The sequence below is a fragment of the Pan troglodytes genome, chromosome 14, assembly GCF_028858775.2.
Source record: "Pan troglodytes isolate AG18354 chromosome 14, NHGRI_mPanTro3-v2.0_pri, whole genome shotgun sequence".
Lineage (NCBI taxonomy): Eukaryota > Metazoa > Chordata > Mammalia > Primates > Hominidae > Pan > Pan troglodytes.
Genome location: NC_072412.2, coordinates 18,503,565 through 18,521,162, shown reverse-complemented (window position 1 = coordinate 18,521,162; position 17,598 = coordinate 18,503,565). Strand labels below are relative to the sequence as shown.

General features: G+C 36.3%; 1 protein-coding gene across 4 annotated transcripts in view; it reads left to right on the top strand.

Annotated features, from left to right (window-relative positions):
* Positions 1-17,598, top strand: part of LOC467214 (uncharacterized) — an 82,587-nt gene that overhangs the window by 45,871 nt on the left and 19,118 nt on the right. Inside the window, exons 12-20 of one of the 4 annotated variants that reach the window (XM_054664829.2) lie at positions 2,284-2,497; positions 3,749-3,932; positions 4,458-4,595; positions 6,062-6,986; positions 9,946-10,003; positions 13,931-14,156; positions 14,954-15,039; positions 15,561-15,653; positions 15,883-15,941. In XM_054664829.2, coding sequence (XP_054520804.1) covers positions 2,284-2,301 — 18 coding nt within the window. In that variant the 3' untranslated portion in view covers positions 2,302-2,497; positions 3,749-3,932; positions 4,458-4,595; ... (4 more) ...; positions 15,561-15,653; positions 15,883-15,941. The remainder of the gene's footprint in view (positions 1-2,283; positions 2,498-3,748; positions 3,933-4,457; positions 4,596-6,061; positions 6,987-9,945; positions 10,004-13,930; positions 14,157-14,953; positions 15,040-15,560; positions 15,654-15,882; positions 15,942-17,598) is intronic. The other 3 variants (XM_063792400.1, XM_063792401.1, XM_054664828.2) reach the window with 3 other exon arrangements.

The following is a 17,598-nucleotide window of genomic DNA, read 5'->3' as shown; positions in this document are numbered from 1 at the left end:
TTCCTTAAAGTTGACTTTACTGTAACAACAGACATTTCTTCAGTTTTCAGTTTTATTGCTATTTCTGCTAGAACACCTCATCCACCAGCTTGGCCCCATAAATGATGGTGGTCTGTCAAAGCATGCCCTACCAGACAAGTGAAGACTGCCATTCAGACTTTGCCTCCAGCAATTACCTAGGATTCCCTGGAATGAGAGGACTCAGTGTCATTCCCTCCTCCAGAAAACAGCCAGTCCTGAGCGTGCAGGGTTGCCAGCCTCAATTTCATCACTTGCTTTTCTACTTTTAAATGTTTGCAAACAACAGCAGTCCATGTCACATGTTTTATTCTTTTTAGATTAATGAGGTGGCCTGTTCAAGTTGGATGGGCTGCATTAATCTCAGTGAATGCAGTCCTTAGCACCACAAAAACAAACAGATGATTTTAACTCAACTGGACAAAGAGTCTTGGCATAGTAGGTGCATAATTGTTGCTTTTTGGCATTTGACTGGACAGCGAGAGTTGTGATTTTGATTCTCCAAAAGCAGACTATGTGAGCACCAAGTATATTTTAGGTCATTTAGAAAGTTTGTTGTTTGAATGAATGAGGATAAGACATCCATCAATTTTTGATACTGCACCAAATCTGCCTTATTTCAAAAGGAACTAACTAAACACTCCATCACAGATGTCCTGACAAAGATGCACGGATGACTATATTAACGAGACTGTGTCAGAATGAATAATAATCAATGGCTGTCCTGAGAATCCAACATAAATTTCCTTATCTAAAATAGTGGTTTGTTTAAATGATGAAGCAAAGATGGCATTGGAGCTGTTGGCTCACTGTCCCTTTTATTCTGTTAACTGCAGAAGCACTGAATCTGATGCCCTACCTTGTGGGGTAATGGTGTGCTTATCTCCCCCTCCTCAAACAGAGTTTGGAACGTTGCTAGTAACAGCTAGCCTACTGCTAAAATACCATCAATGACAGGACAGAAGAAATGGATATTTAGGAAAACATAAAACTGAGGAAGTAGGCCAAAAAAAGTACCGATAGAAAGCAAATAAAGGAAAGATCTATAATATTGGGACAGGCAGCATCTCCCTGCTTGCATGGTAATTTTCTTTAGCCGGTAACCAATGAGGACGCCTGCCATGGGAAGAAGGTGTGATTTTGTGATTTAATGATCCAAAGCCCATTTTTAGACACCACTTAGCCATAAAGAGATGCCCAAGGTTCTGTGGCCCAGGAGTCATTGAGATAAGTATTTATGACAAGGTCTACCCAAACACAAGGGATACAAGAAGGGGGCATGTCAGGCACAGGGAATTTTCACAGTGGCTTACAAAGGCAAGTCTTACCCTCACCTAACACAGTAGTTCTCCACACTGGCTGCATGTTAGATCCCCACAGAAGAGCTTTTGAAATCCCCAGTCCAATATTCTTGGAATTTGGGGGCAGGAGAGAGTAGGAGAGCCAGTCATCAGAGGTTTTTAAAGCTCCCCGGTTAAATATTTAATTCTCCTGTTTGAAGAGGGACAGAGAAGCCGAGATTAAGAACTACTGACCTAAAACAACATGATTTACAGACAGGCAAATCATTTGTGGAACTCAGGCCAGTTAATTGGTCATCTCCCTAAAACAATTCAAATTGGAGAAAATTCTGTACAGATGCAATAATAGCAATGTTTTATATGTGTATAGTATTTTATATTTTAAGGTGTTTTTATGTTCATGTGAGGGTGCTTTCTTAGGAAAATGCTTAGCATCTTGTAAAACTGTGCAACTGTTAGATATCATCAACCCAGTGTTATGGGTTGATGTGCAGGTCTAGGACTTATTTGGAGTCTCACTAAAGAAGTGGCTGGCAGAGCTTAAAATTGGGGCATTGGACACTTTCCTATATTCTTCTATTCTGGGAATCATGATTTCTTTTGAAGAATGCTGTAAAATGTTGACATATTTGGTTTTGTCTGTTACGAACTGTGATTGGCCTCACACATAAATAATGAATTCTTTTAGGTTGCTTTAGAAATGTGTTACTTTAGTATCTCAAATCAATAATACAATCACAAGTGAAACAAAAAAATTGGTTGAATTTTTTTATCCATGTTCCCAAGAGAGCTGTTTATTATTATTTTTTTGTAATATCAAAGTCTGATTTTTTTCAGAGTAATGCTAGCATTTTAGAATGCATAGGGATGTACTCCTGCTCTTTACTTTTTGGGGAGAGTTTGTGTAGAATTTTTTTCTTCCTATAATTTATCTCATATCTGTCTTGTTTTCTTTCTGATACAGATCCTGTTAACCTACTGAAAATTCAGGATGCAGTTCATTCATGGGAAAGAGCAATAGAAGTTGAAAAAAATCACTGTGAACTACTTACAGTAAAAATGAAAAAAATGGAAAATGAGGTCCATGTACTACAAAAGGAGTTATCTGAAACAACAGAAATAAAATTACAGTTAGAACATCAAAATGATGAATGGGAACGAGATTTCTACAGTTTGAGGCATGACACCCTAGTTATAAAGAAATGGTTGAAGTATTTCCTTTATGCTAAAAATATGTAATTACTGACTTACCTTCTGGGGCTGAACAGGGGAGAGAACTTCTGAGTCTTCTGCAGTGTGAAATTCTTTGATATGATGTAACAAGTTCTTTACTGTGAATACTTCTACAAATAACTAATTGCTTACTCTTTTAAATCATCATTTTTATGACTATCTAGGAGTTTACCATATGGAAATCTCATCATTGGTTTGGCAAATTGAATTGGGGGTTTTAAAGTTTTTTGTATTTAAATAATGTTGCAAGGAACATCTTTTATACAAATCTTTTTCTACATTTTTGGTTATTTACTTTGAATAAATTCTTCAATATAGATTTTTTTTGTTGTTCAATTATAAAAACTTTTTACAAATGGCCTTTGTCACTATTTCTCAGTTGTTCACAAGAAAATTTATATTAACTTGCAGTTTAGCCAACACAGTATGAAATGTCCATTTTTTAAAAACTCAGATTAATTCTTTTAAATTTATAGTTTTATTCTTACTATGCATGAAATAAAACTTGAAATGGAAAGTGATTTCAGATTAGTTTATTCCACATCTCTCACTTTTCCACAGATAAAATTAATTCAGAGTTCTATGTGAAAAACACATACTGTCCAAAGTGTCACCCAAAAAAGAAAGCTCAAAAGTGTGGGGTAGCGGATTAGACTCCTTAACCTAGTCTTGCATTATAGTAATCTGCTGATACATGTGTGAAAAGCAGCTGAAGGTGCTCTTTTATGCTGTAAATCATTTTTAGGGGTACCTGCACTATTTCATGAAGATGAACGTTTATTTCTAGTGAATTTATAAACATGCTTATAAATGGCAAATTCTTTTTAATTAGCTAACTCTCAATTACTTGCCCTAATTGAGGAGCAATTACAACTGTATAGGGGAAAAAAAGTTAATTTTTCTACCTGTAATGTTGCTGAATAATTTCCAATATCCTTTTCTATAATATTTGCCAGAGTTACTAGGAACAGAAACTTCCCAGTTACCAGGATTTTCTTTCCTCATTACCTTTCAAGTATACATCCTTTGGAAGAGATGGAAGTAAGAAATTGGAAATATAAGAACTAGAAAGGAAAAACACTCACAAGCACAGACATTTTACTAAGATAGCAACCAACACGTGGAGAGCCAGATTGCAAAATGAACTTTTTATTTTCTAATGAAACTAATATCAAGATAAACACATTTCACTGCAGATCTACCTTAAGACAAGAAGAAGAGAAGAGAAAAAATGCCAATGCATTGTATGAAAAAATCAGGGGACACTTAAGAAGAAAAGAAGAGCAGTACAGGAAAGAAGTTGAAGCAAACAAACAACTTCAGCTGACGCTGAGAACACGAGATACGGAATTGAGGACAGTAAGAAATCATTTGAACCAGGTAAAATCATCTGTGGTAAAAAGTTTCCATTTCTAATTTTACTTCATCAGTATTACTTATAATATCCTTTTGTTTTAATATCTTAGGCTTAAAAAATCAAAAATTAAAAATAACCTATGACATTTATAGCTAAAGTTACTTATTACATCATTGTTATCAAATAGATGCTCAGTATGTTTCCTGAGTAAAGGGTGCGTTGAGTTTGATCACTAACATAAATGTTCATTTAGGCATTTTTAAGTTAAAAGACAGGCTAAATAGCTTTAAAACTGTATTGAAACTAGTTAAATATTTTGCGAAGAAATTTTACCTCACCATACTATATCTGCTTGTATTTAAAAAAATGTTTTTACTCTGATGAATTTAGCTGTTACTTATACCATTAAAGCTGTGTAATTCTTCAAGGAAAAAGGTTCTTATGTTTTAATAGGCTACTTATTAAATAGTTTTTTTAAAGGTTCTGCTCTTAATGTTTTAGACTTCTTTTTCAATGTTTATTAGACCAAAAATCTAATGTATTTCTAGGTTGTACAAGAGCTAAATGACACCCAGAGGCAACTTTCTCGGGAACAGAACGCCAGAATATTACAAGATGAAATTCTGACCAATCACCTTTGCAAACAAAAGGAGATAGCACTGGCTCGAAGGAAAAGGAATTCTCAGGTATTTTCTTTCAGTCATTCTCAAATATGTGTGCGTATACATATTTGTATGTGTATATATATTTAAAATCCAACCATATGTATCTTGGCAAATAGAGAATATTTTAAAACCATTGGTGTGTGTCCATGTAGTTGTGGGGGGAGTGGTGGTGGTGGCATTTTTGGCCACTGGATAAAGTCATGTTTTAAATTCAACTCCATCTGTGTGCAGTGGTCAAGCAGTGACTCTCATGATGGCCTCATCCTGAGGAGAGGCTTTTAATATTTTCCATAGGAATTGATGATCTCCCCATTATCTCCAAACCCTTGCTACTAACAATAGATGTCCTAGTTTTTGGAAGTGATTTCATCCCCTTGATTTATTAGTGGAGAGGTTAGTTCATTATTTGCAAGACAGTACAGCCAATTCAGAGACCATTATTTTGAATGTGATTCTCCTCACTTTTGAGAATAGCAGTTTTCTCCAAGTGGTATCTTATTTCAGTACAAAAAGCTTTTCAAAACAGTAAGATACCATAATGTATACTTAGTGGTAATTTATTGATAAGTAGTATTTTGTTCCTAGTGAGCTAGTTTAGTGTTTTCTCCTATCTCACATTTAATACTGTTTCTAACATTGTGAAGGAAACAAAAGTTATTGAAACAGCAAGTAATCTCATGATTTTCTAAGAAGAGCTCTGTAAAATTCATCTATTTACCATTGGTGTCTTGGAGAAATAAGCTTCTTTTGTATTTACATATTTACACCACAGAAGGAACAGTGATTTTGGGGAGGAGCACTAGAAGTAGAATCAGAAGACCTGGGGAAAATCTTGCAGCTTGCTTCTATTTGTAAACTCTCCTTTTCAGAGTTGTGGTAAATGAGTTTATTGATGTATGTAGAAGTGCTTAGTACAATGACTTGATGGCTCATTTATCAATAAATGTAACTACTACAACATTATAAAAATGATAGAAAAGTAGAATACTTATAGAATATTATATGTTAGATAAGTAGAATATCTGTAGAATATTCTCAGGAAAATGAACTTGAAGAACTTTGGGAAATTTCATCTGTCCAAAGATACCCAGAGCTACGGCTCTTGCTATGGGGTGGTGTACAGGTTAGATATCAGAGTGTAAACCCAATTTTTAATGGATTCAAATTTATTAATATTTTATGTTATGCCTTTGAATTTTTTGTAATTTAGGGAAAAACTTTTCTTATTGTGAGATTCTTAAACGTTCTCTAGAGGTTTAGTTTTTAACTTTCATGAATTTGTTGTCTTCAAATAAACTTTTGGACATTGAGGAATTTATGTTTAATAAGGTTTGAGGTTTTGATACAACTTTTTATCCCTTTGCATATCAACTGATGGCAACCCTTTCATTGTACAAATGTATAGGGTATGATTTAATTTCAGAGGAAACCAAGACATGTCCTTTTACTGAGTGCTAGCTAGTGAGCGCTTCCTTTGTTTCATTTAGATTCCTCACAGCCATGACAAAGTACAAGATCTGTTGCATGAAAATCGCATGTTGCAGGACGAAATTGCCACCCTCAGACTGGAAATAGACACAATAGAAAAACAGAACCAGGAAAATAAAAAGAACTATTTTGAGGACATTGGTGACCTGCAAAAGACAATAAAACGGAATGGGGAAATATTAACAACAATGATATCCGAGTATACTGCACAGCTTGGTGTCCTGACAGCTGAGAATACCATGCTCCATTCTCAACTGGAGAGGGAAAAACAAAAGAAAGAAAGCCTGGAGACAGAAGTTGAATCACACCGTTGCAGACTGGCTGCTGTTAGACGTGATTGTGAACAAAGTGAGACATCCAAAAGAGACGTGGAACTTGCTTTCCAGGGAGCAAAAGATGAATGGTTTCATTTACCGGAGAAAATGAATTTTGATGACCTAAAAGCTAACAGTGTCCTTCGTTCTCAGCAACTGTCTAGAACTCAAAGTAACTTGGAAAGCCTAAGCCTTAAGTTCCAACACACAAGAGATGCTCTTACAGAAAAGCAGAAAAGAGGTTTGTTTCAGAATGCACGGGAAGAGACCTACACCAAACCCAGTGTCAAATCCAGGAAATTCAACAAATGTATCAAAATAAACAATGTAACTGAAGGAATTCATTGGAAAGCAGGAATCTGTAGAGGCGAGGCTGTCTCAACTGCAGAGTGAAAATATGTTGCTTCCACAGCAACTGGATGATGCTTACAACAAAGCTGACAATCAAGAAAAGACAATAATTACTATCCAAGACCAATCTCATGCTACTGTGAAAAATCTTCAAGCTGAGAAAGAAAAGCTAGAAGAGAAAAATCAGACATTAATCAACGAATGCAATCATTTTTTTAAAAGGCTTCAACAACAGGGAAATGAGAAAGCAGAAAGAGAAGTAAGTATCAAGAAAGATAAATACTTTTCAAACTTTCTGAAAGAAAATGTAAAGTAATATCTGGTTATGGCTAAATGTTGAATGGAGTTGAATATGAAGATAGATGGATTGTCAAGGTATGTGCTATATCAGCCTAAAAACATACCTTATTCTCAGTAAATAAAAGTTAGACCTGAGAGATGCTTTACTTTGAGTAAAGACATGCTGTCACCTATGAAATTTTAGGAGGTTGTTACAAGTTGTTAATAGATGTAGACTAGTATTAATAAAGCAGTCTTATACTCCTGATAGAATAATTTTAACGTCTTTATGTGAAGACCATGATGAAGCAGATGAATGGAAATGATTACTCCTAGAATGAGTACTTTTAAACTTAAAATTCAGTTCAGTGAGTTATTTTGACAGTTAATTCCAGTTTTCCCAGGTGAACTGGAGTGTATGACTGAATCTCATAATACTTCTACATCAGTAGCTTTTTATGTATTTTATTTGGCATAATTTTATTTTTATTCATGTCCATTCGACTTGAATCTGAAAATATGTCCATCTCAAATTATGTGTTGCAATGACCACTCAATTCTTTAAAGGCATATACTTTTTATTAAATCAACATTAGGGACAAATGTGGTGAATGTTATCAAAGCCTTGTTTGATTTAATCTTCTCACTGTTATGTGTAATTTACTTTGAATATCTTTACAAATAATTTGTTCATAATTTTCATCTCAAGGCTCCATGACTATCATTTGAATATCACTTTGTCCTGTACAAAGATCATTGTAGCTCTATGTGATTTATTAGTTTAGCATTGGAACCCTATTTTCAGACTAGTGAGGGGTGACAGGGATACACGTATAGTGGGAAAGGAGTGAGTAGTGGGGAACAGAGTTGTAGGAGCCGAGATCAGGGAGGAAGGAGGAGGCCAGTTTACCTAGGGCCTCGGAGGCCCTGGAACTTTCCTTTTATTCTGAAATAGGAATCTATTGGAAAGATTTGAGCAGGCGATTGACTATGTGAGGAGCTCTGAGGTTGGTTTGAGCTTCTAATAAAAACGAGGGAAAACATTTCACAGTGCAGAATTTACCACCACCAGACCCTCCCACGTACCCATTTCTTTGTGAGACTTCAGTAGGTTATTAGGCATTGAATATTCATCAGGGTATGAATGAATAGTGGGGGTGAATCTGTTGTCTAAGTAACACAATAGAGATTTGGCAGGAAGATAACACCTTCTGTGTCCTTAACTGAATTCAGTAATAAACAGGAACGTGAACCCATGAAGAAAAGAAGGTAAGTCAATGTACATGGTGATATATTTGTTATGTATATATGTTAGAATTAAATGTTAACATAATTTAATAATAAGGTGATTTATAAAATCGGTAGAAAAAAATCAGGTAGTTGCAAGACAACTTCAACAAGAATTGGCAGATACCCTTAAAAACAATCTATGTCAGAGGCGTCACTAGAGGTTACATCCCATTGTCACATCCATTTAGAAGAGGGCACACAAGAGTCAAAGAAGAAATGAGGGCAAATCAGAAGTCATGTACAAACGAAATTGAACACGTCAACAGTTAATCTACAGCTGGTTAAACAATACAAAGTGTTTTCGAAGACCAAATTCAACATTCCATAGAATGTTCTAGAAAACTATAATATTTCTAGTCCGGGAGCGGTGGCTCACGCCTGTAATCCCAGCACTTTGGGAGGCTGAGGCAGGTGGATCACCTGAGGTTGGGAGTTCGAGACCAGCCTGACCAACATAGAGAAACCCTGTCTCTGCTAAAAATACAAAATTAGCCTAGTGCGGTGGCACATGCCTGTAATCCCAACTACTTGGGAGGCTGAGGCAGGAGAATCGCCTGAACCTGGGAGGCGGAGGTTGCGGTGAGCTGAGATGCAGCCTGGGCAACAAGAGCGAGACTCTGTCTAGAAAAAAAAAAAAATTATAATATTTCTTGTCTTTACTTTTATAAATGGATACAGACACAACAGTATCTGTATCCATTCAGATACGCAACTGTATCCATTCACAAAAGTAAAGACAAGAAATAGGATAATTGTATATTTATTTAACGGATGTCAGGATAACTTATACAGAAAAGCCATTATCCTCTTGGCAAAAATGCTAATATTTTAGATTAATTTACAAGCTATTTGAAAAGTTAGGCATTTTCTTTATGTTCCTTTTATTTTAAATATATTGTAAAAGCACAGAAATATTCAGATCATGTATAGTACGTACATGAAAAATAGAGAAATTAAGAATTAAGAAAATAATTAAGATAGAAGAAAATTTTCTAGATCCCACCATTGGATTTTTTAAAAACAATTTTATGGAGCTATAATTCACACACCATACCATTCAACCATTTAAAGTATATGATTCACTGTCTCAGTATATTCACAGAGTTGTGTAACCATCACTACAATTAATTCTAGAACATTTTTTTCTCCCTGAAATGAAACCCCATTTCACTTAGCCATCACTGGCTGCATCCCCTACTCAAGTCTTTCCACCTTGCCTGGTCCTAGGCAACCACCCTCTACTTTTTGTCTCCATAGGTTATACCTGTCTGACCATTTCATACAAATAGCATCATACAAAATGCAACTTTTTATGACTGACTTCTTTCACTTTGCACATGTATTAGGCCATTTTTGTGTTACAAAGAAGGGATTCCCAACTCCCAGGCCAAGGACCAGTACTGATCCATGGTCTGTTAGGAACCAGGCCACACAGCAGGAGGTGAGCAGCGCTTCATCTGTATTTACAGCCACTCCCCATCACTTGCATTACCCCTGAGCATCACCTCCTGTCAGATCAGCTGTGACAGTAGATTCTCATAGGGGCATGAACCCTATCGTGAACTACCCACATGCAAGGAATCTAGGTTGCACACTCCTTCTGAGAATCTAATGCCTGATGATCTGTCACTGTCTCCTATCACCCCCAGATGAGACACTCTAGTTGCAGGAAAAGAAGCTCAGGGCTCCCACTGATTCAACTTTATGGTGAGTTGTATAATTATTTAATTGTATATTATAATATAATAATAATAGAAATAAAGTGTGCAATAAATGTAATATGCATGAAACATCTTGAAACCATCCCTCTGCTCCTTGGTCCATGGAAAAATTGTCTTCCATGAAACCAGTCCCTTGTGCCAAAAAGGTTGGGGATGGTTGCTATAATGGAATAACTGAGGCAGGGTCATTTATAAAGACAAGAGGTTTAACTGGCTCATGGTACTGCAGGCTGTACACACATGGCCACAAAATCTGTTCAGCTTCTGGTGAGGCCCCAGGAAGCTTATTAGCATGGTGGAGGGGGAAGGGGAGCAGGCACATCACCTGGCAAGAAGGGGAGCAAGAGAGAGGGGGAGGTGCCACACACAGTTGAACAAACAGATCTCGCATGAATTCACTCATCACTAAGGGGATGGTGCTAAGCCATTCATTCCCCCATGATCCACACACCTCCCATCAGGCCCCACCTCCAACACTGACAGCTACATTTCAACATGAGATTTGGAGGGAACATGTATTGAAACCATCTTAGAATGTTTTCAGGGTTCATTTGTGTCATACCATGCATGAGTACTTTATTTCTTTTTATGGTTGAATAATATTCTATTGTGTGGACATACCAGTTGTCCATTCATCAGTTGAATGTTATTGTGTGTGGACATATGTTTATTTTTTCCCCACTGCTGTTGGATTTTATCCTCAAGTTATTGGGCTGATTTCACCATCTCTTTGCATTACCCATGCTGTCCTTCCTGACTTTTCAGCTTCTGTTTATCTAGCCTCGTTCTTTCAGACCTGGAGCCCAATTTTCCCTTTTTCATGAAACTTTCCCTCACTGTTCTGTCACTGACCATATGCTTCAGCAGCTGTCTAGTCTGTGCAAGACACTTATCCCTTAATTTTACATTGCTTTTCACTTTTCTCACAGTCTCACAGATATCTCACTGATATTTTTTATCTACTTTCTTGTCGATTTGTACATGTTCTTTGGACAAATATCTCTTCAGATCCTTAGTTTAACCATTAATTGGACTTTTTAAAATTGTTGTTTCAGATCCTTGTGTATTCCAGATATTAGTCCCTAGTCACATGAATTGTTTGCGAATACTTTCACCCATTCTGCAGATTGCCCCTTCACTCTGTTGGCTGTTTCCTTTGTTTGCAGCAGGTTTTTATTTCACCGTAGTCTCAATGGTCTATTTTGAGGATTTGGGCTGTACTTTTGAATCATAACCATAAAATCATTACCTAGACCAATGTCCTGAAGCATTTCTCCTAGGTATTCTTCCAGTAATTTTATAATGTTGGGTTTTATGTTTAAGTCTTTAATCCATTCTGAGTGCATTTTGTATATAATGAGAGGAAGGGACCCAGGTTCATTCTTCTGCCTATGGATATCCAGTTTTCCCAGCATCATTTATTGAAAACGGTGTTATTTCCCCAGTGTATCTTCCTGGCACCTTTGTTGACAATCAGTTGGCTGTAAATACATGGATTTATTTCTCAGTTTTCAGATCTGTTTCACTGACGTATCTGTCTTCATATCAACACTATGTTATTTTGGATACTATAGCCTCTTAATATATTTTGAAGTCAGGTAGTGCAATTTCTCCAGCTTTGTTCTTTTTGCTCAGGAGTGATTTGGCTGTTCGGGATCTTCTTTCAGTTCCATACAAATTTTAAGATTGCTTTTTCAATTTCTGTGAAAAACAATGGTATTTTGATAAGGATTGCATTGAATCTGTAGATTGCTTTGGATAGTATGGTTATTTTAACAGTATGATTTTTTTTTCCAATTCATGACCATGGGATGTCTGTCCATTTGTTTGTATCTTCTTCAGTTTCTTTCATTAGTACTGTTTAGTATTCCTCATAGAGATCTTTTACCTTATTTATTCCTATTTAATCTTTTTGTAGGTATTATAAGTGGGATTGCTTTCTTGATCATTTTCCAGCTAGTTCATTTGATATATAGAAGCACTACTGATTTTTGTATGCTGATTTGGTATCCTGCAACTTTACTAAATTTGTATATCAGTTCTAAGACTTTTTTGGTAGAGTCTTTAGGTTTTTCTTTTCTTTTATTTTATTTTCTTTTTTTTATTATACATTAAGTTTTAGGGTACATGTGCACAACGTGCAGGTTAGTTACATATGTATACATGTGCCATGTTGGTGTGCTGCACCCATTAACTCGTCATTTAACATTAGGTATATCTCCTAATGCTGTCCCTCCCCCTCCCAGGTTTTTCTTTCTTTAAGATAAGGTCATCTACAAAGAGAGACCATTTGACTTCTTTTTCCAATGTGGATGCCCTTTATTTCTTTTTCTCAGCCACTTGCTCTGGCTAGGAATTCTAGTACTGTGTTGAATACAAATGGTGAGAGTGAGTATCTTTGTCTTGTTCCAGTTCTTAGAGGAAAGGCTTTCCGCTTTTCGCTATTCAGTATGATGTTAGCTGTGGCTTTGCTTATGTGACTTTTATTATGTTGAGGGATGTTCCTTGTGTGCTTGATTTGTTGAGAGTTTTTCTCATGAATCTTATCAGATGCTTTTCTGCATCTGTTGAGATAGTTGTATGTGTTTTTCCCTTCATTCTGTTGATGAGATGTATGATGTTTATTGATTTACATATGTTGAACCATCCTTGCATCCCAGGGAGAAGTCCTACTTTATCCTGGGGTGTTAACTTTTTGTTGTGTTACTGGATTCAGTTTGCTAGTATTTTGTGGAGAGTTTTTGCATTTGCGTTCATCAGGGTTATTGGCCTGTAGTTTGTTGTTGTCATCCCCTTTCTAGTCTTGATATCAGGATAATGCTGACCTTATAGAACAAACTAGGAAGATTTTGAAGTGGTATGAGAAGAATTGGTGTTAGTTTTCCTGTAAATGATTAGTAGAATTCATCAGTAAAGTTATCTGGTTTGGGGTCTTTCTTTTTTTGTGAACTTATTACTGGTTCAATCTCATTATGTGTGATTCCTCTGATCAGGTCTTCTAGATTTTCCTTGATTGTGATCTTTGGTATTATCACAAGAGGGCACCTGGAGACAAAAATAGCCTGTCTAGTTTTGCCATTCTACATAAAGATATACTTGTGAAATAGGGAATGATTAATACAGGAGTAAAGGGAAGTATAATTCACAAATGGTTAAAAATAACACCTCAGTCAGCCTGAGGGGACGTATGGAAGCCAGAATGGGCAGGCCCCACCTCCAATAGCTGGCTTACAATGTTAGGAGCTAATTGCGTTTGGAGCTGCTTTAGATCTCTTTGGTCACCAGCTCCACTATATCATCCTCCCCTCGGAGGCGTTGCTCTGAATTATACCTCAGTGCCAAATGCTTAATTTTTCCCACATAATGAATGAAATGTACAAACATGGTAAAAGCAAATGCTTGAAAATGTCTTTGAGGGATTTTTTTTTAATCTCTACACTGGTTTACTAAATACAAATATCTCTAGCTTATTTTCATTTAATTTATTTTATTGCATATATTTAAGGAATACAACATGATATTTTGATACATTTATACACAGTGAAGTGGTTATAGTCAAGCAAATTAACATATTCATCATCTCACATAGTTCTTCTTTATATATCAGTATTTCTAATGGCATTCTCAGAACCAGGAGGCAGCAAGTGTTATCTGTTAAGCCATGTATCATTGATAGTCATTTCTCCCCACTCCCTACTTTTTTGAATTACTTATTTGTTAGAAATCCCCCTAGAAGTATGTATAATTCTTTAGGACAACTTCAAAACTATAATTGCATACAGTAGTCATGCTCTGACCTATTTTCATAGTTAAAACACTGTTGCTGGGAATGTCATCAAAAATGCAAATTATGGAGGAATTATTTAGGAAAAAAAATGAAATACTAAGCATTCGTCTCTTGTACTCTTCACAGAACTCATGAGAGGGTAGTAGAGGCGACCAAGCCTCTGATGTAGAGAGAGAAGACCAGATCTTTATCCACTGCTCATAGTACAAGGCCAGTTCTAGAGTCACCTTGTATGTGAAATGTTAATAATGGTTTAGATCTCAACAGAAATCATATTCCAAGAGAAAATCTAAGGATCCCTACCTCATGCTCATGAACTTCAAATAACAGTGTAGATGACTACTTGTTTAAGGTTAGCTATATAATCTTTTTTTCTTTAGCTTTCAGATTTCTGATGTAATTCTTGCAGTTTATTTAGTGAAATATATTGAGTTGCTTAATTGCCTCACAATAGTTAAGTAAAGGTCATAATTATCTGTGTTAATAAAGGGAGGAAATAATTTTACAGTTTAAGTCCCTGGAGCTCTCATTTTCAGGAGCGACCCATTTGCTAATTCTATTCAATAACTGTAAGTAAATGGATGCATTTAAATCCTTTAAAAGCTGTATTTGTTAGGTTTTAGAAATTGAATGTTATTGCCTAATAACTAGAGGTAAACTTAGAGATGCTTTGGCTTACTTTCTAACTGATGTTAATATGGCTGTTGTTCACAACACTTGTAAAGCTTTCCACTCCTAATCTTATGTAAATGATTGGTACCTTAACATTTAATCACAAATGGTTGTTTATTATTTAAAGGAGTCTAAGATAAACAATTTTTATGAATTAAATACACCTGTGACACTATACAAGATTAATTTATGTTTTTAAGTTAAAAGTTTTGTCATTTTCTTACATAAGAGTACATCGTTAATTGCTGTTGTACTTGCAACATTTTCATCTCAATTTTTGTAAAATATGTCTATTGCTGGGCAATTGTACAACAACTTTTAAGTAGTTAAATCAAGCAAATATTTGAATTTTTAAAATAAAGTTCACAGATGTCTATCTTGTCATCACTTGAATGATTGGCAACTAATATGGTAGTGATATAAAGTCGTTAACTTGCCAATACACCAAACAGAATTAATTATATTCTTCCTTCCCAGAATTCCATGAAAAGCCATGCATGGTCGCCGTCTACCCTGGAAATGTGACAAGAACCTTCCAGTTCAACCATGTGATTTCACTCATGGTAAGAGTCCATTTCTGGGAATCTAAAAATAAATCCAACAATGACAAGCTATAGCAATTGTAGAGATTGTAAGGGAAAGGGTAGTTCAATCACGCTTGACCCAGTTTAAGACACTTGTGTAATGTTTGACCATTTTCAAGTGGGGGAAAATTACAAAAGCCAGTCACAGTGGCACATGCTTAAAAGTTCTCGCTATTCCAGAAACTGAGGCAGGAAGATCAGTTGAGCCCAAGAGTTCAAGGTTGTTGCATGCCATGATTCTGCATGTTTATAGCCACTGTACTCCAGCCTGGATCATGTAGTGAGACCCTGTCTCAAAAAAATTACAGAAACCATAAAACACTTTTTTTAAGACAGTGTCTTACTCTGTCACCCAGGGTGGCTTATGGTGGCACAATCATGGCTCACTGTTGATTCAGCCTGCTGGACTCAAGCAATTCTCCCACCTCAACCTCCTGAGTAACTGGGACTACAGGCACGTGCCACCATGCCTGACCTTTTTTTTTTTTTTTTTCTTGTAGAGATGGAGTCTCACTATGCTGCCCACGCTGGTCTGAAATTCCTGGCCTCATGCAATTCTCTTTCCTCAGCCTCCCAAACTGCCAGAATTACAGGTGTGAGCCACCATGCCTGGCCCCTTAAAGCATTGGTTGAACAAAAATAAATAAACAGCAACTAGTTTTCTTTGTGTATCGTTACTAAAATAATCATTTCAATCAATGAACTTTCATTTATAATTTTGGTGGGGTTTTTATGACCTCCTTAATGCAGAGAAAAGTAGCATAAGCCCATGTTAAGTGAAGACTCGACCTTGTTTCTTTTCTTGGCTTTATATCCTGACAGAACATAGAAGAGCAAACTGAGGGTTTCTTGGACAGCATTGCAGCCAAGGAGCTTAAAAGGTAACAAAGAAAATGATTGGTTTTGTACATATATTAGGAGATTCTAGCTAGCTGATTTTATTTTCATCATTTTGCTGGCTTATTTTGTTTTTCTGAAAATAAGAGATGATTTAAATCTAAGTGCTTCAGAGCCATGAAATTGTACAACTGGGCATGAAAAGATGAATGTTACATACCTCTGTAAATTGTTAAGGATGAGGCAAATATAAAATGTTCTCATTAGTTCTTACCAGAAAAATCAGGTCATATATCTGTCATTTTACCAGAGGATGATGTGTGTAAATGCAGATGTGATTCAAGGGAAGATTTTTTTTAACTTTAGATTCTGGGATAAATGTGCAGAGCGTGCAGGTTTGTTACATAGGGATAATTGTGCCATGGTCGTTTGCTGCACCTATCAACTTGTCATCTAAGTTTTAAGCCCCGCATGGATTAGGTATCTGTCCTAATGCTCTCCCTCCCCTTGCTCCCAACCCCGGCAGGCCCTGGTGTGTGACGTTCCCCTCTCTGTGTCCATGTGTTCTCATTGTTCGACTCTCACTTATGAGTGAGAACATGCGGTGTTTGGTTTTCTGTTCCTGTGTTAGTTTGCTGAGAATGATGGTTTCCAGCTTCGTTCATGTCCCTACAAAGGACATGAACTCATTCTTTTTTATGGCTGCATAGTATTTTCTTGGTGTATATGTGCCACATTTTCTTTATCCAGTCTATCATTGATGGGCATTTGGGTTGGTTCAAAGTCTTTGCTATTGTGAATAGCGCTGCAGTAAACATACATGTGCATGTGTCTTTATAGTAGAATGATTTATAATCCTTTGGGTATATACCCACTAATGGGATTGCTGGGTCAAATTATATTTCTGGTTCTAGAGGCTTGAGGAATCGCCACACTGTCTTCCACAATAGTTGAACTAATTTACACTCCCACCAACAGTGTAAAAGCATTCCTGTTTCTCCACATCCTCTCCAGTATCCGTTGCTTGCTGACTTTTTAATGACTGCCATTCTAACTGGAGTGAGATGGTATCTCATTGCAGTTTTGATTTGCATTTCTCTGATGACCAGTGGTGATGAGCTTTTTTTCATAGGTTTGTGAGCCACATAAATATCTTCTTTTGAGAGGTGCCTGTTCATATCCTTCACCCACTTTTGATTGGGTTGTTTTTTCTTGTAAATTTGTTTAAATTCCTTGTAGATTCTGGATATTAGACTTTGTCAGATGGATAGATTGCAGAAATTTTCTCCCATTCTGTAGGTTGTCTGGTCACTCTGATGATAGTTTCTTTTCCTGTGCAGAAGCTCTTTAGTTTAATTAGATCCCATTTGTCAATTTTGGCTTTAGTTGCAATTGCTTTTTGTGTTTTAGTCATGAAGTCTTTGCCCATGCCTATGCCCTGAATAGTATTGCCTAGGTTTTCTTCTAGGGTTTTATGGTTTTAGGTTTTAGGTTTAAGTCTGTAATCCATCTTGAGTTAATTTTTGTATAAAGTGTAAGGAAGGGGTCCAGTTTCTGTTTTCTGCATATGGTTAGCCAGTTTTCCCAGCATTATTTATTAAATAGGGAATCCTTTCCCCATTGCTTGTTTTTGTCAGGTTTGTTGAAGATCACATGGTTGTAGATGTGTGGTGTTGTTTCCGAAGCCTCTGTTCTGTTCCA